Source organism: Eretmochelys imbricata, chromosome 5, assembly GCF_965152235.1.
Source record: "Eretmochelys imbricata isolate rEreImb1 chromosome 5, rEreImb1.hap1, whole genome shotgun sequence".
Taxonomy (NCBI): domain Eukaryota; kingdom Metazoa; phylum Chordata; order Testudines; family Cheloniidae; genus Eretmochelys; species Eretmochelys imbricata.
This window is the reverse complement of record NC_135576.1, coordinates 97,503,880-97,524,600: the sequence shown is the minus strand read 5'-3', so window position 1 is coordinate 97,524,600 and position 20,721 is coordinate 97,503,880. Positions and strand designations below refer to the sequence as shown.

Here is a 20,721-nt window from a genome sequence, read left to right as displayed (position 1 = left end):
CTGCATATTGTATTCACTTTACTCTCTGCTCTAGAATTCTGTAGTCTCCAAGTTGTGAAAACAAAAGAAAAACGGGTGCCTGGTTTTATTGCCATGTAAATTAGACACTGAAACGGAATTAAATAAGTCTATTAAATGTAAGAAAATGCTGCTGTGAAGTGTTTCAATTTATGTTGCTATATTTCCCACCTCTATTCAAGTGCACATTTTAATTTCAAGTCATAGTTAAGAACCTGCTGAAATACTTTCCAGGTAGAGATACTTTTTTTGCTATTTTAGTTAATGCTAGTGATTAAGGCTTCCAATATTTTTTCTCTTAGGTGTTTTTATTTCTGGAAATGATGTTTGAGGCAAAGATTTCCCTTTCAGAAGTGATGGCTGCCCTCTTTACTATGATATTCATTTTAATTTCTGTAAGAATAATAGGTAATATGACCAGAAAGCACATCCTCCCTCCAGGTCCATGGTCATTACCAATTGTGGGGAACCTGCTTCAGCTTGGAGAGCATCCTCACCTTTCATTTATCCAAATGAGGAAAAAATATGGGGACATGTTTCTCCTAAAGCTGGGGATGGTACCTGTTGTGGTGGTGAATGGTCCAGATACAGTGAAACAAGTGTTACTTAGAGATGGAGAGGGTTTTGTTGGCAGGCCCAAGATGTACACCTTTTCTTTCTTTGCTGATGGAAAAAGTCTATCATTTTCTGTAGAATATGGAGAGAGCTGGAAACGCCACAAGAAAATTGCCAGTAAAGCTTTAAGATCCTTTTCGAAGTCAGAAGCCAAAACCTCTACTTGCTCTTGTCTTCTGGAAGAGCACGTATGTGCAGAAGCTTCAGCACTGGTGAAAATGTTCCTGGAGCTCTCCTTAGAGAAAGGTGCCTTTGACCTCACTGGTATTACCACTTGTACTGTTGCAAACGTTGTCTGCGCCCTGTGCTTTGGCAAAAGGTATGAATACAACGAAGAGTTTCTTAGCATGATTAGGATCAATGCAGATTTTCTAAAAGCCACAAGTGTTGTCAACCCAGCTGATTTTATACCCTGGTTTCGTTACCTTCCAATCCCTGCTATGAAGGCTGCCCAGGGGTTTTATGAAGTCTTAAATAACTTCATTGCACAACGAGTAGAAGAACATTATACCACATATGATAAGGTGAGGCTTCAAAACTATAGACCAATAACAGCAGTTTTGTAATGAGTATTCTCTATTGCTGCTAGGTAGAGAATCTGCACAAGTAAGATCTGGGTCCAAAGTTGAATTTTTATGGCTCTGTTTAAAATGCTGACATGATTATCTGCTCGTACACTGGTTTTATGCTGGCATAGCTCCTTTAAAATTAATGGAATTAAGCCTAAATTTGGTATAACAGAGCAGAGGATCAGGCCCACTGATCTATACAAACTTTTCATAAAAGCTGGAAATTAATTCAGCAACTCTTAACATGTGATACAGGCCAGGACTAATGGGAAGGCTACAGAAACCTGTCAAGACTGAAATAGTTAAGAGCTGTACTGAGGAATCTCTCACTTCATCCTAGAAGTATAAGCCCATACAAAGGAAATGAAATCAGCGTGAAAACAAATGTGCTTGGGAGCTGATATTTTAATTCCAGAAGAAAAATTTCCATGAGGCCACTTCTACCAACCACTAAATACATAACAACCACCACCACCACCACCGCCATTTTAAAAAGTTCCCCGCAAACCTGATGTCTGATTCTTCTAGGGAGATATGTTTAAAGGAAATAGTTAGCAACATTTACAGGATTATTTTTTAAAGTTCTTCACAATGAAGAGTTTTGGTCCTGAATAATGTAAGGACCTGATTCTCCTATCAGTTGCACTGGTTTTACAACACTGGACCCAGTTCCATGAAATTCAGTGATACTCCGGGTGGGTGGGTGGGTAGGTAGGTAGGTGTGTGTGAGAGAGAGAGAGAGGAAAAAAAAAAACAAAAAAAACCCCATACCCTACACAGGCTCCTGGACATTCCTTAAACGTTATTGTGGGGAAATTTCTTGAGTCTTTACTCAGTTAAATCCCATTTACTTCAATAAGAGATTAGCCTGAGTAAAAGAAGGAGCAATGACAGAGGTCTGGGTTCCTCCTCCCTTCCTGGTTGTCTGTAGTGAGGCTCCATTCTTCTACCACAGCTCCTCTTATCCCATTCTGCAGCCTGTCAGCACAGCTCCCCTGACCATGATTTCCCACCATGAGGGGTTCTAAAGAAAATTTAATACAGTTCCATTATAATTCAGCTTGGCAGAATTTAATTTTTTATAATTGTGACACATTGATTTTTTAAGCAGTTTTGATTATCTATTTAAATTTTCAGAATTGCACAAAATTATGGGTTTTAAGCATCTTTTTGAATTTTTATCTATTTGAATTTTCACAGTTATGGGAGATTATGGAGGTGGGCTGAATCAGCCAATAATTATTCAATGACAATAGACGTTGAGATGTACAAAGTTAAAGTTCTATAACCATCAAAACACACATTGTTAACACCACATGTCAAAATATACAAAGTAAATATCCTTAAATTAAACTCTAATGTTCTCAAGGAACATTTTTCTTACTTTGCCTGTCTGTACATTTCAATTATTATTAATGGACTTTTTCTTTATTGGTTTGTATGTGTTTGATGTTTACTGATTTTAAAAAAAATCTAATCTTTCCAAGCCTAATCATAATACAGCTCCACTGTAATACAACCCCCATTTTGCTATTGGTTCCTTGCAAGATTGGTGAGGTGATGACAGTATCTCCCACAGCTAAATTCCCAGCCCACCTTTGCCCCTGCCTGCTCTCTTCCTACCCCTGGGCAGACAAAGGCAAGATCCATTAGTGGAAGACCCTTCTTTGGGTGGATCAGTAGCACAGTACTTCAGGATTTGGCCCCATGCTTTTTATAATGAAGAGTGGCATGGATATTTTCAAAGACATGAAGGGCAGTTAGACAGTGAAGTTCTTCTAGAGTAAATCTACAGATTTTTATTATTTCTGTCCCTCATTTTACCAAGTAATTTCTTGTAATATAATCTGCATATTATTAAACAAGCACTCAGACTAATTCAATTATCTTGATTTTTCCATTTCAGGAGTAATCAAATAAAAGGAACTTTCTGTTTCTACTAGTAAGTAGTACATATTTTCAGGCAACAATTGATAGAATGGTGTCAGATTTTGATGCCAGTGTAAATACAGTGTAACTCTATTGATTGAATGGCATTACTCTGGAGTTACAGAATGTAAATGAGAGCAGAACCTGGACCATGGTTTTCTGAGCTACTACTGACTGGTAGCTTAATTTTCTTCTGCAGAAATATACAGAGGTCAGTTCTTTTCTAAGATAAATTGCCATGTGTCATGACAAATATTTTAAAAAATATTAACTGTACTTGCGAGAATAGTTTTAGCAGGAATTTCCAAGATTCATGAAGATACATGCTCTGTGCATCTCAGGTTAGAATACTACTGGTTACAGAATGTTGTGTTAAAAATGGTGGATGAAAATATGTCATTTTTGTTTCCTTTTAGAATCATCTCAGAGACATTACTGATGCTCTAATAAGTATAAGCAATGACAAAAGAAATGATGGAAGAGCTCCACCCTTCTCTAATGATAAAATAATAAGTACTGTGAATGACATCTTTGGAGCTGGTAGGTATTTAAAAAAAAAAAATCCAACCAACCTTTTAAACACCACTTTTGGGAGATTTTCAGTGTACTTCAACAGGCATGTATTCTGGGCCTGATTTTTCTCCCATGTATATCAGTTTTATACAAATGCAACGTCATTGACTCCCTGGCCAATATAAGAGGAGAATCAGATCTTATGTTTTGTGAGTGTGTGTGTGTGTGTGTGTTTAATCCTATTTTTATTAAAGTAGCATTCTGGTTACCCATTTATTTTGCAGGGTTTGATACAGTATCAACATGTCTATTTTGGATCTTCCTATATTTGGTAAACAACCCAGACATTCAGACAAAAATTCAAGAAGAAATTGGTAAAGTATTTACCTTTTCAAAAAATGAAGCCCCGTATCATTTTCATGAAGCACATTAAACATTCCAATTTTTTTCTTTGAAGATGGAAAGATTGGACTCAGGTCACCAAGATTTGATGACAGGAAAGATTTGCATTATACGGAAGCTTTCATAAGTGAAATCTTAAGGCACACTTCATTTATACCATTTACCATTCCTCACTGGTAAGAAGCAAAACACAAAAGTTTATTTCTGTCTAAATAAAATGAGTTGTAGAAATAATTAGGCTTTCTTTCTGAATTTGAGATTGAAATCTCAATTTGTCTATTTTTCCACTACAGGCAAGGTGAAATACGTGAAGGAAATTAAGGAATTCTGATACTGTTATAACAGTACATCAGGCATAGCTTAAAATGAACACCAGATACTCAGCTGGTGTCAATTCATGGAGCTCCATGGAAGTAAAATAGAACTGCACCTATTTACACCAGCTGTCTTCATGTTATACCATAGACATTAAGGGCCTGATTCTGATCTCATTTATACCAGTGTACATCAAGAGTAACTCAAGTCAGTTGTGTTACACCAGTGTCAATAGGTGTGAAATCAGATTAGGCCTTTGGTTTGCAGGAACAGTTTGCTGTCGTAGATGAAGGGGATCAAGCCTGCTGCCTTGTGACATGGTCTAACATTTAGTAACACAAAGTACGATCATCAAACTCATTAGATGTAAGCATAGGGATAAGAAAAAGGATTATTATTTTGTTCCCTGAATGTTCAGATAATCAGCATATGTTGATATGATACATTTTCCTTTTCTAGTGCGATGAAAGAAACTATTCTCAATGGGTACCTCATTCCCCAAGACACCTGTATCTTTGTTAATATGTATCAAGTAAATCATGATGAGTAAGTATCCGCCAATTTTGTTTATATGTTTCATAATGGCATTTGGCACTTTATTATAGTCAGTATTTTCACTATGTTTATAAAATGATAACTTGTGTTCCCTTGGACACACTGCATACATTGTACATTACTATTTTATATCTATACAAGGATAATGCAGTTCTCATTCTCCTCAGAACAGTTTGTGAAGATGATTGGAACAGAAGCAGCCATTTGGAAACAGATCATTGGGCCATCTAGCACAGTATCCTGTCTCTAACAGTGGCCAATACCAGATTCTCCCTGGAAAAGCCGCAAAATGCACCTTATCAATGTATAGTATTGGGTGATATGGTGCAGAGATTATTTCCAGACTCCAGCTGTCAAACAAAGCCTGATAACTGTAGTAATTTTAGCCTAGATAGTGCAACTGCCCATGTTTTTTCTTATTCTTATAAAGGTAGAGTCTAAATCCTCAGCTGAGGCTAAAGAGTTCTCAGTGCACCTGAGTGCGGGATGGTAGGATGGGTTTTGGCCACTGATACATGCCTCTAATCCTGGGGCTATTTGGCTGGGCATTGGCACAACTCAAGGCTGCTCTGTTTCACACCAGCTATCTATGGCCTAAGGAGTCAGTCCAGCAGCTGGGAATCATTGGGGCACAGGGACATCCTAGCCACACCTATCCCTGTCCCTGCGGTGCCTCTATTCTACCTAGGGAGTACCCAAATGCAGAGTTAAACTAGCTTTAGGACTGGTTTTCACCAGCTAAATAAGCAGGAGGTCTGATCCACTTCATGCTTTACCTGCTATAGCCCTGAATCTGATCTCACTGAAACAGAATTTACCCCACTGTAATCCTGCTGATTTTACTGGACTTTCTCCTCCTTTATGCTGGCATCAGTGAGAGCAGAGGCAGGCTCCATTTGTTAATCATTATCTGAGGGAGGGAACATCTCTGCCAGGTTCTCTTTGTGCAGTTTCCTTCCAATTTGTTCTGTCAGTGAAGCAGGGATCCCCACATTGTGATCTTCAGGTAACCAGGACCACCCATTTGGAGGTTCTGTGCCTCTGCATTGGGCTGTTACTTTTCCACTGCAGTCTCTAAAGGGTGCAGGCAGATATAGCATGCGTCCCTCCAGCACTGTTCACTACTCTCAAGGTTCACCCATTGGACAGCCCTCTTTAGAATCTAGTCCATGCATGGATCAAGGGAGTAGAGTTGAGTCATGAGTGATGAAACAAAATTCCATTTCATGATCTCTTTACATAATCCTGGGAATTTTTGAGAAAAACAATGCAAATTTCATTTTGACTTATTCAAGAACTCAGATGCTCTGGTTGGCCATAAGCAAATTCATTCACTTAGAAGTACAAGCTCTGTATTTCTGTCTTTGTTTTCTGTACATGTGATACTCTGTAAGGGCTTCTAAAAATTAATTTCTTTTTGCCATAGAACATTATGGGAAAATGCCGATTTGTTTAGACCAGAGAGATTTCTGAATGAAAACGGTGAACTCGACAAAAGCCTCATTGAAAAAGTTTTGGTTTTTGGAATGGGACTAAAAAAGTGTTTGGGAGAAGACATAGCTCGTAATGAGATTTTTATTATTCTCACCACCATTTTGCAACAGCTGAAGCTTGAGAAATGCCTTCAAGACCACCTAGATTTGACCCCAGTGTATGGATTATTCATGAAACCTAAACCATACCAAATTCAAGTGGCACTGTGCACCTGAACAGTGCGTCTGGAGAAGCTGCACTTCAGAACATAATTATCACTCTGTAAATTAGTGTAGGGAAATCCATTATCCACAGTGCAGGTTATCCTTTACCTAAGCTACTGTAGTGCATTTTTTAATGAAAGGTGTAGAACAATAAACACAATCTCTTAAATCACCTTCTCTCTGATTGTGCTAATCAGTTAACTGCAGGTTATGTTATTGTGAACTCTGTGAATAAGCTGAATTAATTTTTGTTTGTAACTGACTATTTTAGTGCACCTCTTCTCACTAATTTCCTAAAATAAAAAGTTTAAAAATACTTTTTGGTTTTAATTAAGAAAGTCAGTGGTTATGTTCAGTGAAATCTTCCCCCACATGGAAATATTCCATGTTCCCTCTGACTAATGTCTCTTTTATTTCATTGCCTCAAACTGGAAGATTCTTGTAGTTGCATGAAGTGTTTTTAAACTAGGGCAATCTACAAGGACATTTTAGTATATAAAAAACATAACTGAATCTGTCTTAGCTGTCAAGGTGTCATGATATTTTCTGCGTGATACAGTCAGTTGCCGTTTTGGCATGAAGAGGCCAAACTCTGGATCCCAAGCCAAAGCCCAAGTAAATAGACCTTGCACAAGCGGTCTGCACTGTGGCCTGAAATGATCTCCCCAGGCAGTGAAGCACCCGTGTAGCAACTCTGCAGCTGTTACTACAGCCCTTGAGCTGTAGTAGCAGCTACATTCACTGTGCCATCACTTACCCTCCCATCTGGTTAATCTTGCTCAGTTCCAGACTTTGATACAAAATACTGTAGCAGCCAGGCCTTGAAGCAGCACATGAGCTCAGTAAGATCCCTTTGACCGGGAATCCTTCAGGAACACCACATTCGCTGAGGAGGGTCTGGGAATTCTGATATATAGGACATTTAACTCATTCTTTCAAAGCCTGAATCATTCCCATATACACCCACCTTGCCTCCCAGCCCAGGACAAAGTGTGAAGGAAGAGGAGGCTTCCTTGAGGTTGTGTTAAGGCTTTGTGTGGTTAAATTCTTTTTCATTGACTCTGTGAGAAACCAGTGTTAGCAAATCGGTCAGAAACTCACTACAGCAGTTCCCCGCACCAAATAAGGAGAAGAAGCCTTAGATGGTGGTCGTTACACCAAGTAAACAACTAGAACAGCTGCCAGAAGGGGCCAGGGAGTTGTGTACAACAACATAGCATGCAAGGCTATAGGGCAGATCTGCCAGGTGCATTTGTTTTGGGATCATTAGCATCAGCTTCACTTCACAAGCAGGAAGGGGAAAACGGATGCATTCCAGGCTGAGGCATAGCCTGGCTGACAATTTAATCACTGCAGTAAGAGAAAGAAAGCACTGGAGGCAGACAGCTCATTGGGAGCTAAAGTAGCGTAAAGAGGGGCAGCAGGAACTCCATCTTAAGTATTGTATGGCCCCCAACCCATAATCTTTAATGCATTTGTCCTGTGCCACAGGGAAATGCTATTATCCCAGTTACATACAGAGACCTGAGGTAGAGAGAGGCTAAGTGACTTGCCCATACTCACACAAGCAATCTGTGGTAGAGTAGGGATTTGAACCTATATCTCCTAAAGCTGAGGCCAGTGCAGTAACCACTGGACCATCCTTTTTCTCCAAAAGTAAAATGTAATGAAAGCATATGTGAAAATCAGTATTCTTAGTGGCTTCATAAAAGATCTGATCCAAATTCCAGGGAAGTCTCTCTATTGACTTTGGTGGCCCTTAAACTAGGCCCAAAGTAAGAAGGGAAGGGGGATGACTTGTGCTTATAAAATGATTTGTTTGGAAGCTTAAGTGGTTACTGGTTATAAGAAGTTAAAGAGAAGCTACAAGCTATCAGCTGCAGTCATTACTTTTAAGTTCATGTCTCACAAGTAATCACTCTCTCCTGCTGCTGCATGCTGAGAGAGGGAAGGCATGGACAATGGTTGTTTGCTTTTGTTGTCTAAATGTTTGACTTCTATTATTTCTATGTTGTATTTTTAAAGTTGTTATAGAGCAGTGTAAGCACTTCAGCAGCAGGTAGCTGGTAAACACTATTGTTACAGTAGCCATTATTTGCTGAAAATGAAAAATGAGATGGCCATTTTTATACCTGCCCAGTTGTAACAATAGTATCCTGTAATATAAAAGTATAAAATATTTTTGGTATCCTATATAGAGGCTTAGAAGGATGCGGGGAGAGGAGTAGCTTTGTAGTGCTAACAGGTCAGACCTCCTGGACCAATTTTGCATTAGACTTGGGCTAAACAGTAAATAATAGGGAAGTTACCATTTCTTTGCATAATGAAGTTTGCTCATGACTGTGTATTTTATTCTGCTGTACACAGAAAAAAATCAATGTGTGTTTAATGGGTAAGAGCTGCACATAGCGAGATGTGCCACAAATCCAAAATCTGCTCTGACTTGTGGCAGGGGACTGGCCTGTTGCAAAATTGAAAGAATTGACTTAAAGCCACCTTTTCCCCTTTCCCCACCCTCAGCAAAGTTGTTCCAAGTACTTCCTGACTTTACCTTCAGCAGTTTGTGTCCTTTATGCCATTCTTATATAATTTTAATAAGGATTTTTCTTGTTCCAACTTCATGGGTTAGTGACTATGCCAGGAGTGCTCCTATAACATTTCCTGCTTAAATATGTGTGTGGTGGTGGTGATTAGCTCTGCTGAATCAGAAGAATTGGCATGTGCATCACTGAATGGTGAAAACACAGCAGCGCTCTTTTCAGCTGGAGAGTCTCTTTAGTTATTTATGTCCCCACACTTTCTTCTCAGGCGCATTGCTTTAATGAATCTCATTATTAAGGATACTTACCCTAACAGAATAGCTTGGGGTGTTTTTTGTTTTGCATTCCCTTCCACTGAGTCTTACAGCAATAAAGTGAGCTACTTCAGGAACTGGGGCTTTAAGAAAAATACCAAATATTGTAAATCAGGGCAGAGTTAAGATGGTGTGGACAACTTACCTTAATTGTTAATTTCCATACTTTCCATGGGTTACTTACAAGGTTAATCTTAACTCTGAAGTTCCTGGCTTTTTAATGATGGTTGTATGGCTATCACCTCTCCTTAATAACCCCTGAAGTTAATGGTAGCATTAGTTTGCCCAGGGAAAAGAGGTCCTCTCCATCTATAATTCAGAAATAAGCATATTTTTCCATTAATTATTTAATAGGTTTGTTTTCCTTCTTGTGTTTGGTAGCCTGCAATTTTACATGAAAGCTGTGGCATTTTACTTTCATCAGTTGATTTTTGCCATTCTTGACATTTTCTATTATCAGAACAATTTTTACCCTTTTAACAAAATTGGTACCATTTTCATTTTTCTAAGAGGCTTGATTCATCAGCAAAATGCATTCCCAAGGAAAGAATGGTAATAATGGAAGTCTGAAAAGGAAATTGTGAAATCTGCTCTTGTAAAGAATTAACAGAACAAGACAAGGGAAAGAATGTAAGGTATAACACAAGTAGGCCCATAATGGAGACTTGGGTCTCACAAAATATGGGGCTGCTTTCTTAGTTGATCTAAAAGTACACTGCTGCCTGCCTTAACTCATAGCTCTGATGAAGATGCTTCCTGTTCTCATTTCCACTAGTAGTGCCTTTAGAAGCCAACAAATCCAAAAATCATGCCAGTGTCATGTCATCTAGTCTTTGGGGCATTCAGCAGATAGATAAGAGTAAGGATGTCCAATGTAAGCAGGGATGTTACACTTGAAAGTGCCTTCTCAATGTACTTGGCATGAGATCCTGCCTAAGTGAGAGGGAGCTGTTTTAGGAATACTTGCTGTAAGACAGATCTGTCAAAAAAATAAAAAGGGGCCATAAGGACAGCTTTGCTGTTGGAAGTGCAGTAAGATAGGAGGAATGCAATTTGTCATTTTCCTACATCTTCCTTAAGACAGAGAGCTCTAGTGAGCATTCATGGTTTTTATAGTGGGAAGGTTAAAAAAAAACAAACCCTCTAATAAATGAGATATAACCCTGCAGTAAATTGCGGAGTACTTTGCATACAAAAGGTAAAGGGCCCGTGGGTGAGTGTGTGTATACACCTTACTGTTTTAGTCTTGGCTGAGAAATTGTGTGATATCCAAGTAGTCCCAATCAAGCTGTTTATTAGACTGAGGAAAGGAGACCACTTTCTACAGTGTGTTTTCATATACGAGTAGTTCTGATGGCCTAAGGAAGTGATTCGTGTAAAATAAGTGTCTGAGCCTGTACTGTAGCCCCATCTGCTGGGTGCTGTTAAAACATAGCTCCTTACACCTTGAGGTTCAGTAAGAAATAAACAGTCTACCAGTCAAAGTCACAGACACTTCACTACATCGAGAGCGATTGATTCTGTGCTATCATATGTTGTGGAAGCCTGCAGCTGTAAATCTTATAATGGAATGAATAGATGACAACTAAAAAGCAAAATACTAACATCTGTAATATTATATAAAACGTATCAACATATTTACTTTTGTTAAAATTCAGATTTAACCCACACTGACAGTAGCCGAGCATTTCTACAAAGATGTTAATTAATTCACTTTTTAGCTACTAAAGGACCACAACATTTTGTACTTTACTGCAGCTGAGCCAACAGTTGTAGCATGAACTGATGACTTGGGTGCTGCAAGAATCAGTGTGAAGTTCTGCCATATTTCCACCATAGCTATGCCAGCATAACCCTACAGTGTATATGCACCTATAGCAATGGAAGGGGTATTTCTGTTGCTGTAGGAACACCACCTCCCTAGCAGTGGTTACACCGGGGGTTAGGTTGGCTTATCTATGACAGTAGCTCTCAATCTTTCCAGACTACCACACTCCTTTCAGGAATATGAATCGTCTTGTGTACCCCCAAGTTAGCATCACTTAAAAATGACTTGCTTACAAAATCAGACATAAAAATACAAAAGTGTCACAGCATACTATTATTGAAAATTTGCTTACTTTCTCATTTTTACCAAATAATTATAAAATAAATCAACTGGAATATAAATATTGTACTTACATTTCAATATATAGAGCAGTATAAACAAATCAGTCAGTATGACATTTTAGTTTGTACTGACTTTGCTAGTGCTTTTTCTGTAGCCTGTTGTAAATGTGGCAAATATCTAGATGAGTTGATGTACCCCCTGGAAGACCTCTGCATACCCACAGGGATACAATACTCAGAGATGAGCAATGTAGGTAGGTTGATCTAAATTTTAAGTGTAGACCAGGCCTTCTTTAATGCCTTCGCTCATGCTCATGATAAAAGGGCTAGCTGCATTCAAAAGTTGGGCAACAATTCACAGTTTGTTCATTTAACCTTTTTTCTGTTTATGAACTATCCACAAGCCACTCATTCTCTCCCTGAATTTATTCAAGAGTCAAAATCAGTAATTCAGTAAACAAATTATGCTTGGTCTTCCAGTTCTATCCCAATCACACAGCCAGTTTCGGGGCCTGCTTGGGGCTGAGAAGCCACCACATTTCCTCCATCTCTGCATATAAGTTCTTCTCCCTTCATCCCCTTTATTCCTTCTTCCTTGTTTTCTCTCCATGCTGGAGGTGGCATCCAGTCACTTTTGACACCATGTCATAGCATAGTGCACACAGCAGCACGGCACGCTGAGACGCACGGCTGTTTGTGACAAAGGTAAGTGCTTTATCAGTAATAAACCAGAAGTGACACAGATAGAGCTGGTTAGATTTTTTTGATGCATGTGAAAAAAAAAGAAAAGCCCAGCATTTTGCAAACATTTTCATGTTTTTCTTCTCCATTTTCAAACTGACAGTGTTACAAGAGACCTCTCTATTGATATTCCCTTTTGACCCAAGTGGTTAGACTATAGTCAGTGTTTTGAGGGTTGTTTCCATTAAGAGGAGAAATGGATGATGGAGTCAGTATTTCTTTGATGCAATCCTGTTTGTTTACAAAGAATGTATACAAAGTCCTGTTTCACTGAACACAGTAGGAATCAAACAGCAGGAAAGTTTCTTTGCTTAATATTCCAAGCCTCTTTTTATAGCCAGTACTCTACCCAAAGAGCAATCTTAGCTTTCTCTCATGGTCATGTTACAAGTGCTTCTCTGGCTTTCCATGGCTTTCTGGTGCCTTCTGTTTGCTTCTTTGGTGTTTCTGACTGCATCTTGGTTCAAACATATATAGGTCGACCAAAACCAATGCCCAGCTAGCTCTCTGTGTTTCCATTCAGAGCCAGTGAAACTGCCTTGCATGTGGCCTGTGTTTTGGGTGATGGCTCCTATTATTTCAACTATCTTACTCCAAAAAGAGATGAACTGCTTCTTACATTTATCCTGAATGAAGAGTGGCTGTTATACCATTCAGCTTTATTGAGGTTTCACTCCAGCATAACTCTGTGTGTGTGTGTGTGTGTGTGTGTGTGTGTTATAGATAAGGTGCCAGTAAATGGTGCTCAAGCATACATAGCATATAGTTCCTGGGTTCTGTAGGATCAATAAAACTTCTTTTGCACTACAAATGGCTTCCTTTATACAGCACTTTACATCAGCACATAACAGTCAACACTTCATGTAGGTGTACTGAGACCTACAGCTTATTTTAAAGCACCTTATAAAACCACCTTAAACCCTAATATAGTCCCTAAATAGTGCTGGCCAGTTATATTAACCGAATCAAGGACATTGGACTCAGATCTTCTAGATTATCTATGCTATCCCCTGCCACAACTCACTGTCAGGAAGTATATTTTATCTTAATTTTCTTTCCATTATTGCCATCAAATGTATTTCCATGTAAATAATAGCGTGCCCTCCCCCTCGGAACATCTTTAAACAAGTCCCACTGGCCGAGATTGTGTCAGGGTCTGGTGCAAAGGGACTAATGAGCACAACCATCAGACACTACACCAGACCCCTGAGGTCAGTGAAGTGCAAGGATTTCTCCCTGTTAGCATCTTCAGAGGTGTAATGAATTCTTCGATGAAGGGCATGTTAAAAGATTTTAAAACATGAATGCCACATTAATGTGAAGTTCCATTTAATAGAGAGGTCAAGGGATAAAACCGCCCTCCAGAGGGCATGCAACATCAACCCCCAATCACTGCAAAATACCGTTGCAGAACTAGTGGTGCTTGTATGAAGAGGGACAGGTTGGGAGGGGACAGAGCTAAGGAAATGCTACAGGGTATTCTGCTCACAAATATAGACTAAGGCTATGATTTAATTATGGGTATTTTTAGTAAAAGTCATAGGTCACAAGCAAGAAAAAAAATCACAGCCCCGTGACCTGTCCATGACTTATACCATAAATACCCTGAATGAATCTTGGGGGTGGGGGCACGGCATCAGCGGCCGGGGGAGAAGCCCTGAGGGGGGACCACTGTTGGAAGTGGGGGGAGCCCCAGGGGGCCAGCGATGGCTCTGGCTGCTGCTGCGGGGCAGGGAGTTGGGGGTGGTGGGGGAGTCCCAAGGCCAGCCACTGCTCCAGCCACCCTGGACCACTGCTCAGGCAGTTCCCAGAGCCAGTTGCATCGGCTGCTGCTTGGGTAGTCTCCAGGGCCGCCAGAGGAGGGGCCAGTGCGGGGGTCCAGGGTCACTCCAGCAGTGGCTGGTGTGGCTGGCTGCAGGGCCACCCAAGCAACTGGCTGCAGAGCTGCTCCAGCAGCAGCCGGTGTGGCTGTCCCCAGGACGGCCTGAGCAGCTGGCCCCAGGATCAGCTGCTCAGGTGGCCCTGGGGTCAGCCAGACTGGTTGCTTCATAAGTCACGGAGATTGCACGGAGCCCTAATAGGAGCCCTAATAATGACCCAGTATTACCTTTTGCTTAGCTGCCCTCTGGGCTGTGGAGTGTTCCCTGAAAAGAGTCAGTGGACACACAGAACTCGGGAAAACACACTTCCTGGTGCAAGAGTGGGGCCTAGAATCCCTTGGCCGATCCAGGAACAGCCTTTAGCCAGAAGAACATTCAGCCTGTTACGAGATTTGAGATTTAGGCACGATTATATGTACTTTAAACACACCCATCTGTCAGGGGAGTGTGGAAGAAAAAGTCTAATTATAAAATTGGACAGGGAGAAGAGAATTATATTCCATTTTCCCATTTTAAAAAATAAACTAAGTGAAAAAAAGTCCACACCCAGAAGCATATTTTCTATTGCAGAGTACCAGTCAGAGCTCTGTAAAATTAAATAAGGCACTGTGCCACTTGGCCTGAGTTCAGCAATTTTTGATGCAGTTTACTTTAAAAGAGAACTAACTGCCAGAAAAAGTCTTGCTACAGCTACAGTCTTTAGAGTGAAAGAGAAAGGGCTTGTTTTAGACCTACAATTACTCTTCAGACTGCAAGAACAAGAGACTCTTGACTTTTCTCTAAGTTGCAGCCTCCTCTCTTGGATCCAGTTATTCTAGTTAGAATTTAGGAGGAGCTGGATGACTGGTGAAATGGGGTGTAACTGCTTCCTGTAGAAATTGCGGGGGCTCCTTTCACCCCAACACATACATATATTATATAAACACTACAGTAACATGATCTTTATCAACAGACTTTATGCTACAGACTTAAATAATAAAGTTACAAATCTGAATCGAGGTTCTCTCCCTCTTATTACTTTGGAAGATTACAGGCTAGGGGGAAAAGAGGACATTTAAAACAATGGAGAAATACATGCATGTATAGTAGTACTGGATGGCTATTTACCATGCCTGGCTTCACTCCCCAGTCATGCAGCACTCAGTCACTTTACACAGAAAGGAGCCAAAACCAACACGAATTTAAACTCAAATGGAACTATCAATATTTAGACAAACTTTTTTAAATACAAAAATTTAAAATATTTTTATCTGTATGTTAAACAATTTTTGGGAAGCAGCCAGAACTGTGGTTTTCTTTCACTAACAGAAAGAATAAATAAGTGATGAATCATTTGTAAAACTAAATTTTCCTGTTTAGAGCTGACTGGAAATATTTCAATGTACACAGTTGCTTTAAAAAACAAACAAATAAAAAATTGCAAACATTGTCTCTACCGTTTCAACCAGCTTTAGTGCAGGTGGGAAAGTTTCTATTGTGCTGCTGAAAAGTGGATATTTATTTTTGCAAATATGCTTGGGAATGTTTTTTTTTAAAAAAAATCATTTTCTGACCAGCTCTGTTCCCGTTAATGAAAATAGGAATGTTACATACTTTAGGTCCTGAAGCTGCAATGAAATCAGTGTGGATGCATCCCTTTGGTCACTCAGACCCTATTAAGTTAAAGGGGTTCTGGGTGGGCACAAGGGGTCCGATCATGAAATCCCATTGTGGGTTCAGGACGGATTTTTAAAAATTATGCTGGAATGCTTCTAAAATTGGGGTCACAATTCCAAAAGCACCCAAGTGACTGAGGAAGCAAGTCCCATTGAAAGCCAATGGGACGTAGGCTTCTGTGTCATTTAAGTGCTTTTGAAAGTTTTGCCCACTCTATCAGTTTTCACTCCAGGGCTCTTTCATAATGTGCTTCTCTGCTCCACCCTTTCCACACAACATCTTCTCATCTGTGAGGGAGGCCTCCGCCCCAGGCTGGTGCATCTCTTGCTGCTCCTTTGTCTCATCAGCATCCTAAAAATATTAATATTATTAAACTAACCAATAAAAGTTTTACAGTTCATGCTCATCACTTGTCAGTGCAGCAACCCAACCAGACACCAACGTGGAGCCAATCCAATTCTAGAAGAATTAACTTAGCTGTAGGATTGCAATATACATGCAACCCTGTGTGAGGCCATGGGGGAAGGACTTACTGTGAATTAACAGTAAATTGATATAAGAAGAGGGACACCCTGCTGGAGTAGTAACTGCTGAACTAGAGACTTAATAGTTAGTCCTTGTTTGATATTAACAATGTCGTCTTTAAAGCCACCTCTGTATAATTTATGGGAGAGAGACAATTCCTAGTGAACAATGTATTGTGGCTGAACTAGGGTTCCAGGCAATGGGGCCTCTTTGACAGCTCTCTGCACTACCACAGGAAGGAATGACTTTTGTGGGGGAGCAAACCCCACTTGTCATGCAGCAGCAAACAGTGTGCATTTGTTTCTAGAGCTGCACAGGTCAATGGCACTGAAGCACTTATTGGGGATGAGGTTTCCTTTCCTCTTCTGCATTTTGCATCAGGTCATTTTAATCAGAGCAAACCCATTTCAGTCAGGCTTTGCTACATTTTGTATCTAATCTACACTTTGTTTTAGAATGAAGTATAGACTGGTACCTCATGCTATTATGAAATAGACAGTCTGAACCACTGAAATTGTCAGACGTGTGTTTATAGAAGTCCTGCCCTTATCTACTCCTTGGGTATCCAATACTTAAAAGGCTGAATAACCACCAGGGCATATGAAAGATTCATAGGAGAAAAGTGAATAAATGAGTATACCACTGTAAACCCCAAAGGATAGATTATATGATTTGTGTTATGGTGTTTTTTTATTATAAATGTGCTTAGTGGTTGATGTTAGACTAATCTTAAAAGGGGAAATAGATAAACAAATAATATATTTGCCTAGATCTGTGTGTAGTTCTTACTAAGAACTCTGTTTCATGGACAGGCACATGTTGCATGATGGCAGAGCATACAGCACAAAGCAAGTATCCAAACCCTTAATGGTAATCAGAAATGGGTTATATATTTTCTTAATCATTTTTCCTGTCCTTGCATACCAAACACATTTTAACACATTACCTGTGATTTTCTGTTGAGTGTTTGCCTGGCTTCGTCTGGAAGGTGGCTTTTCTCACCAGTGTATGTTTTTTGGTCAGAATCTGGTCAGGATTACAGTACAGTTAAGTTACTATAGTACAGTATATAACTTTAGAAAATCAAAGCACATGGCCAGTGTTCAGCCAAGTTCTAAAATTCCCTTCTCCCCTCCCGCCCCTGACCATATTGTTCTGCATAGGTGCAACATTTCACCTACATGCTGTTGCTGAATCAGAGAATAAGTGAGCTGAACATTTTGAGAGGAATGCCATTGTGATACTTCTTTGCTGGCCCCATTAGTTTCTCTCCTTTGGAAGCAAGGGCAAGTTTCTGAATTCAAAGTGACACAAGACTTAAAGTCTTCCCATAGATAGTCTGCAATAGCAGCGCTAACAGAAGTGTGAATTTCCCCATCCATTCTCCCATTTACGGTATTAACTATCAAGTCAGATAATGATTTTGCAGTCTAATGACAATTTAAGGTTCTATCTCCCCTATAAAAACTTCCATTTTTGAGGAACCTCGTTACAATACTGTAGTGTCAGAAGCAGATTTTGGTCTTGAAAGTGTAGAAGACACAAATCAATGTTTTAATTGTGTTACCAAATAATGCTATAGCCTTGAGTTTTACAGGACGATTCAGGAACAGGGTTAAAATACATGTAATTTGGCTGTTTCATGATCCTAGTATCTTGCAGCATAATAAATCTTAAGTGTCTTGTTATAACCAAAAATATGCTAAATGCCTTTGGCTTCACTGAAAAACATGTCATACAATCTCTAAAATTAATTGGCTCAGAACAGTTCAGTTCTTCTGAATTAAAAGGAAGCTTTCTCACCTGTCAGGATTAAATATGGACAACGTTTGCTAATCCAGTCTGGGATTTCCCCCTTCTGGATACAATCCAGTGCAATCTTCTCTGTTTCAGCATATTCTAATTCAGACTTTGCATTCATAAGATTTCTGGAAAGCTTCACTGAAAACTGTTCCCTATAAATTATTCGGAAAGTCAAGAGGTCATTAGGAATGGTTTTCTTCTTTGTTGTGTTTCTAGTAGTCAGCACAGAGTGTACTGGAGGAAGGATTTTGGAAAAGAAGTGGCAGAGAAGTATTGGGAGGGTGTAGATTCCTTCCAGTTTATATTTCTATGAATATATAGCATGGCCTAGCTAAACAGACTTACCTCAGCAATGTTTGCTCTTTGTATATTTTAGGTTCTATAAAATATCAGATAAGAACTATTCAAGACAGCTACCAAGCTGTGAGTCCATTTGCTGTATTTTTATTGCTGGTTCTTTGCTTAGCTCTCAGGCCCACTTATTCCATGAAACATCCAGGGAGATAGTCTCTACTTTTATTTTGCCATATTAAACTTGGAAGCTTATTTTGATCTAAGAAATAAACACTCCCTAAGCAGGGGCTTGACATGAAAAATCCATAGACAAGAATGTCTGGTCTTGACCCCACCAACCATAAAAAAGGCACCTAAATATGGATTTACATCACAATAAAGCATCCAATGAAACTATTGATATATCCACCTTGGGTCTGCAAAACATATTTATAAAATATATGTAACATCTCATTCTTCCATGATATCACATAGAATGTCATCAGAGTGCATTATGGTACGTATGGAGTATACATAATATACTATAATACCTAAGCATTCAGAGCAAGGGAAAGGACAGTTATCCTTAATATTGAATTACTTTGCTTTTGACAGTTTATAAAATGACACAATACGTTCTCTTTAAACGTCCTTTTTGTGTGTGTTAGTAGGAAAACAACCCAGTATTCTCTATATTGTGTTTATGTTCCGCTTTACTAAATATCCCATATACCTTTTGTAATCCGTAGGTTTATTTCCATAAATAACTTTATAGGACAGGATGTCAGCCTGCACATTATTAAATTCTTCTTTCCGATCAGCCCTCTCAGCATCATTCTTCTCAATAAGCTGATTGATGCATTGTTGTGCCTCAGGTACCTCACAATATATAATATGGACCTAGTATGGATTAAAAATTGGATTTTTTCATATTTCCCTCAAATCTGGAGCATTTATTTGCCATTTGTGTGGTTCAGATGCATTTGTTTCTGGCTCTCCAACATTATTTTTTCCATGCAGTTGATCTCTCATTTGACAAAATTCGCAATGGAAATAATACCAATGAAAGGCTTAAACTGAATTCCTGATGCAATCAGTTTCCTTTGGAATTACTATTTACTTCTGTATACTGAATTTCCATGGGGTTTAGGGGCCTTACTCCCTTGAAAATCCCAGCTGTAACCGTTATATAGAACATAAATTTACAAACACACATAAAATGAATATATAAAACCTACATACGGTATAATATTTTTCTAATTTTAATCTATAAAAATCTTAAATAAATTAATATATTTTCTAGTTTTAGAAAACCCCATCTTAGAAAACCCAACAAATATTTTCCATTGGTCTAATTAAGATTTACCTTGCTCACAAGAGTTTTCAATAACATTGTAACTGTGATTTGAGGTTGCATTGTTTCATTATGTCCACTCTCGCTTTGTAGAAGTTCAGCCACCTCTCTCTCTTGTTTGTATGAGGACTGCTTTGCCATTTCCAGCATGGCCTGTGCTTTCCACAGTTCTTTTTGCAGTAAATGTTCATGTTCCTTCATCTCATTAACTACCTGAAATGTAACAAAGCATAAGTCACATTCATATTCTGGCCAGAACTAGGATCTGTCCCAATAGTTGCAGAATCGCCATGATTTTAAAGGAAGAGATGGAGCAAAAATGGAAAAGAGCAGAAGAGGCAGTTAGAAATAGGAAATGTTATTTTTGGTCATTGACAACTTGGATTTGCAATTTAGAGAATCAAACTTCAGGAGATTTTTGTAATTAGCCTTATGCTGTCTAAAATTACAGAGAGAGCAAAATCAGTAATACTGGGGGAGATGGCTTGTACTTTAGAAATCACAACAGGAAATCCAGGGCGTATACATTTATAAAGCCATAATAATGGAAAATACAGTGTGATTTCCTTTAGTTTCATAAACAAATAGCTTAGAAAAGCAGCTGTTATGGCATTTATAAGAATGTCTGCCTCTTTTATGCTTTACATTATTCCACAATATAACTGAAGCATCAAACTTTTAGTGATTAATAAAAAAAAAGATACAAAACCCAAAGCATACATAATCTAAAGAGAGCATAATGTAACTGAAAAATATGTTGAAGTACATGATTAGCAAGTTCTAAATAAAGTAGGAATATAAAGTAAATTTGCCAGCACTATCCTAAAAATATTTCTGCATTAAAAATCCCCATGTGCCTACACTATGGAAATAGATCAACCGGTATAAGAGACAGTTAAAACAAACATTCTGC

The 20,721-nt window shown here is 39.0% G+C and overlaps 1 protein-coding gene across 1 annotated transcript; it reads left to right on the top strand.

Annotated features, from left to right (window-relative positions):
* Positions 1–530: 530 nt before the first annotated feature.
* Positions 531–6,625, top strand: LOC144264636 (cytochrome P450 1A4-like). Its single transcript, XM_077816398.1, has 6 exons — positions 531–1,157; positions 3,548–3,671; positions 3,929–4,018; positions 4,102–4,222; positions 4,821–4,907; positions 6,343–6,625. Exons 1-6 carry the CDS (start codon positions 531–533, stop codon positions 6,623–6,625), a joined length of 1,332 nt encoding a protein of 443 aa, XP_077672524.1.
* Positions 6,626–20,721: the final 14,096 nt, after the last annotated feature.

Excerpts from the sequence above, each read along its gene's own strand:
- LOC144264636 (XM_077816398.1), top strand. The coding sequence starts at position 531 with ATGAGGAAAAAATATGGGGACATGTTTCTCCTAAAGCTGGGGATGGTA. Across the intron at positions 1,158-3,547 it reads ATTATACCACATATGATAAG|AATCATCTCAGAGACATTAC; the intron begins GTGAGGCTTCAA and ends GTTTCCTTTTAG. Across the intron at positions 4,223-4,820 it reads CCATTTACCATTCCTCACTG|TGCGATGAAAGAAACTATTC; the intron begins GTAAGAAGCAAA and ends TTCCTTTTCTAG.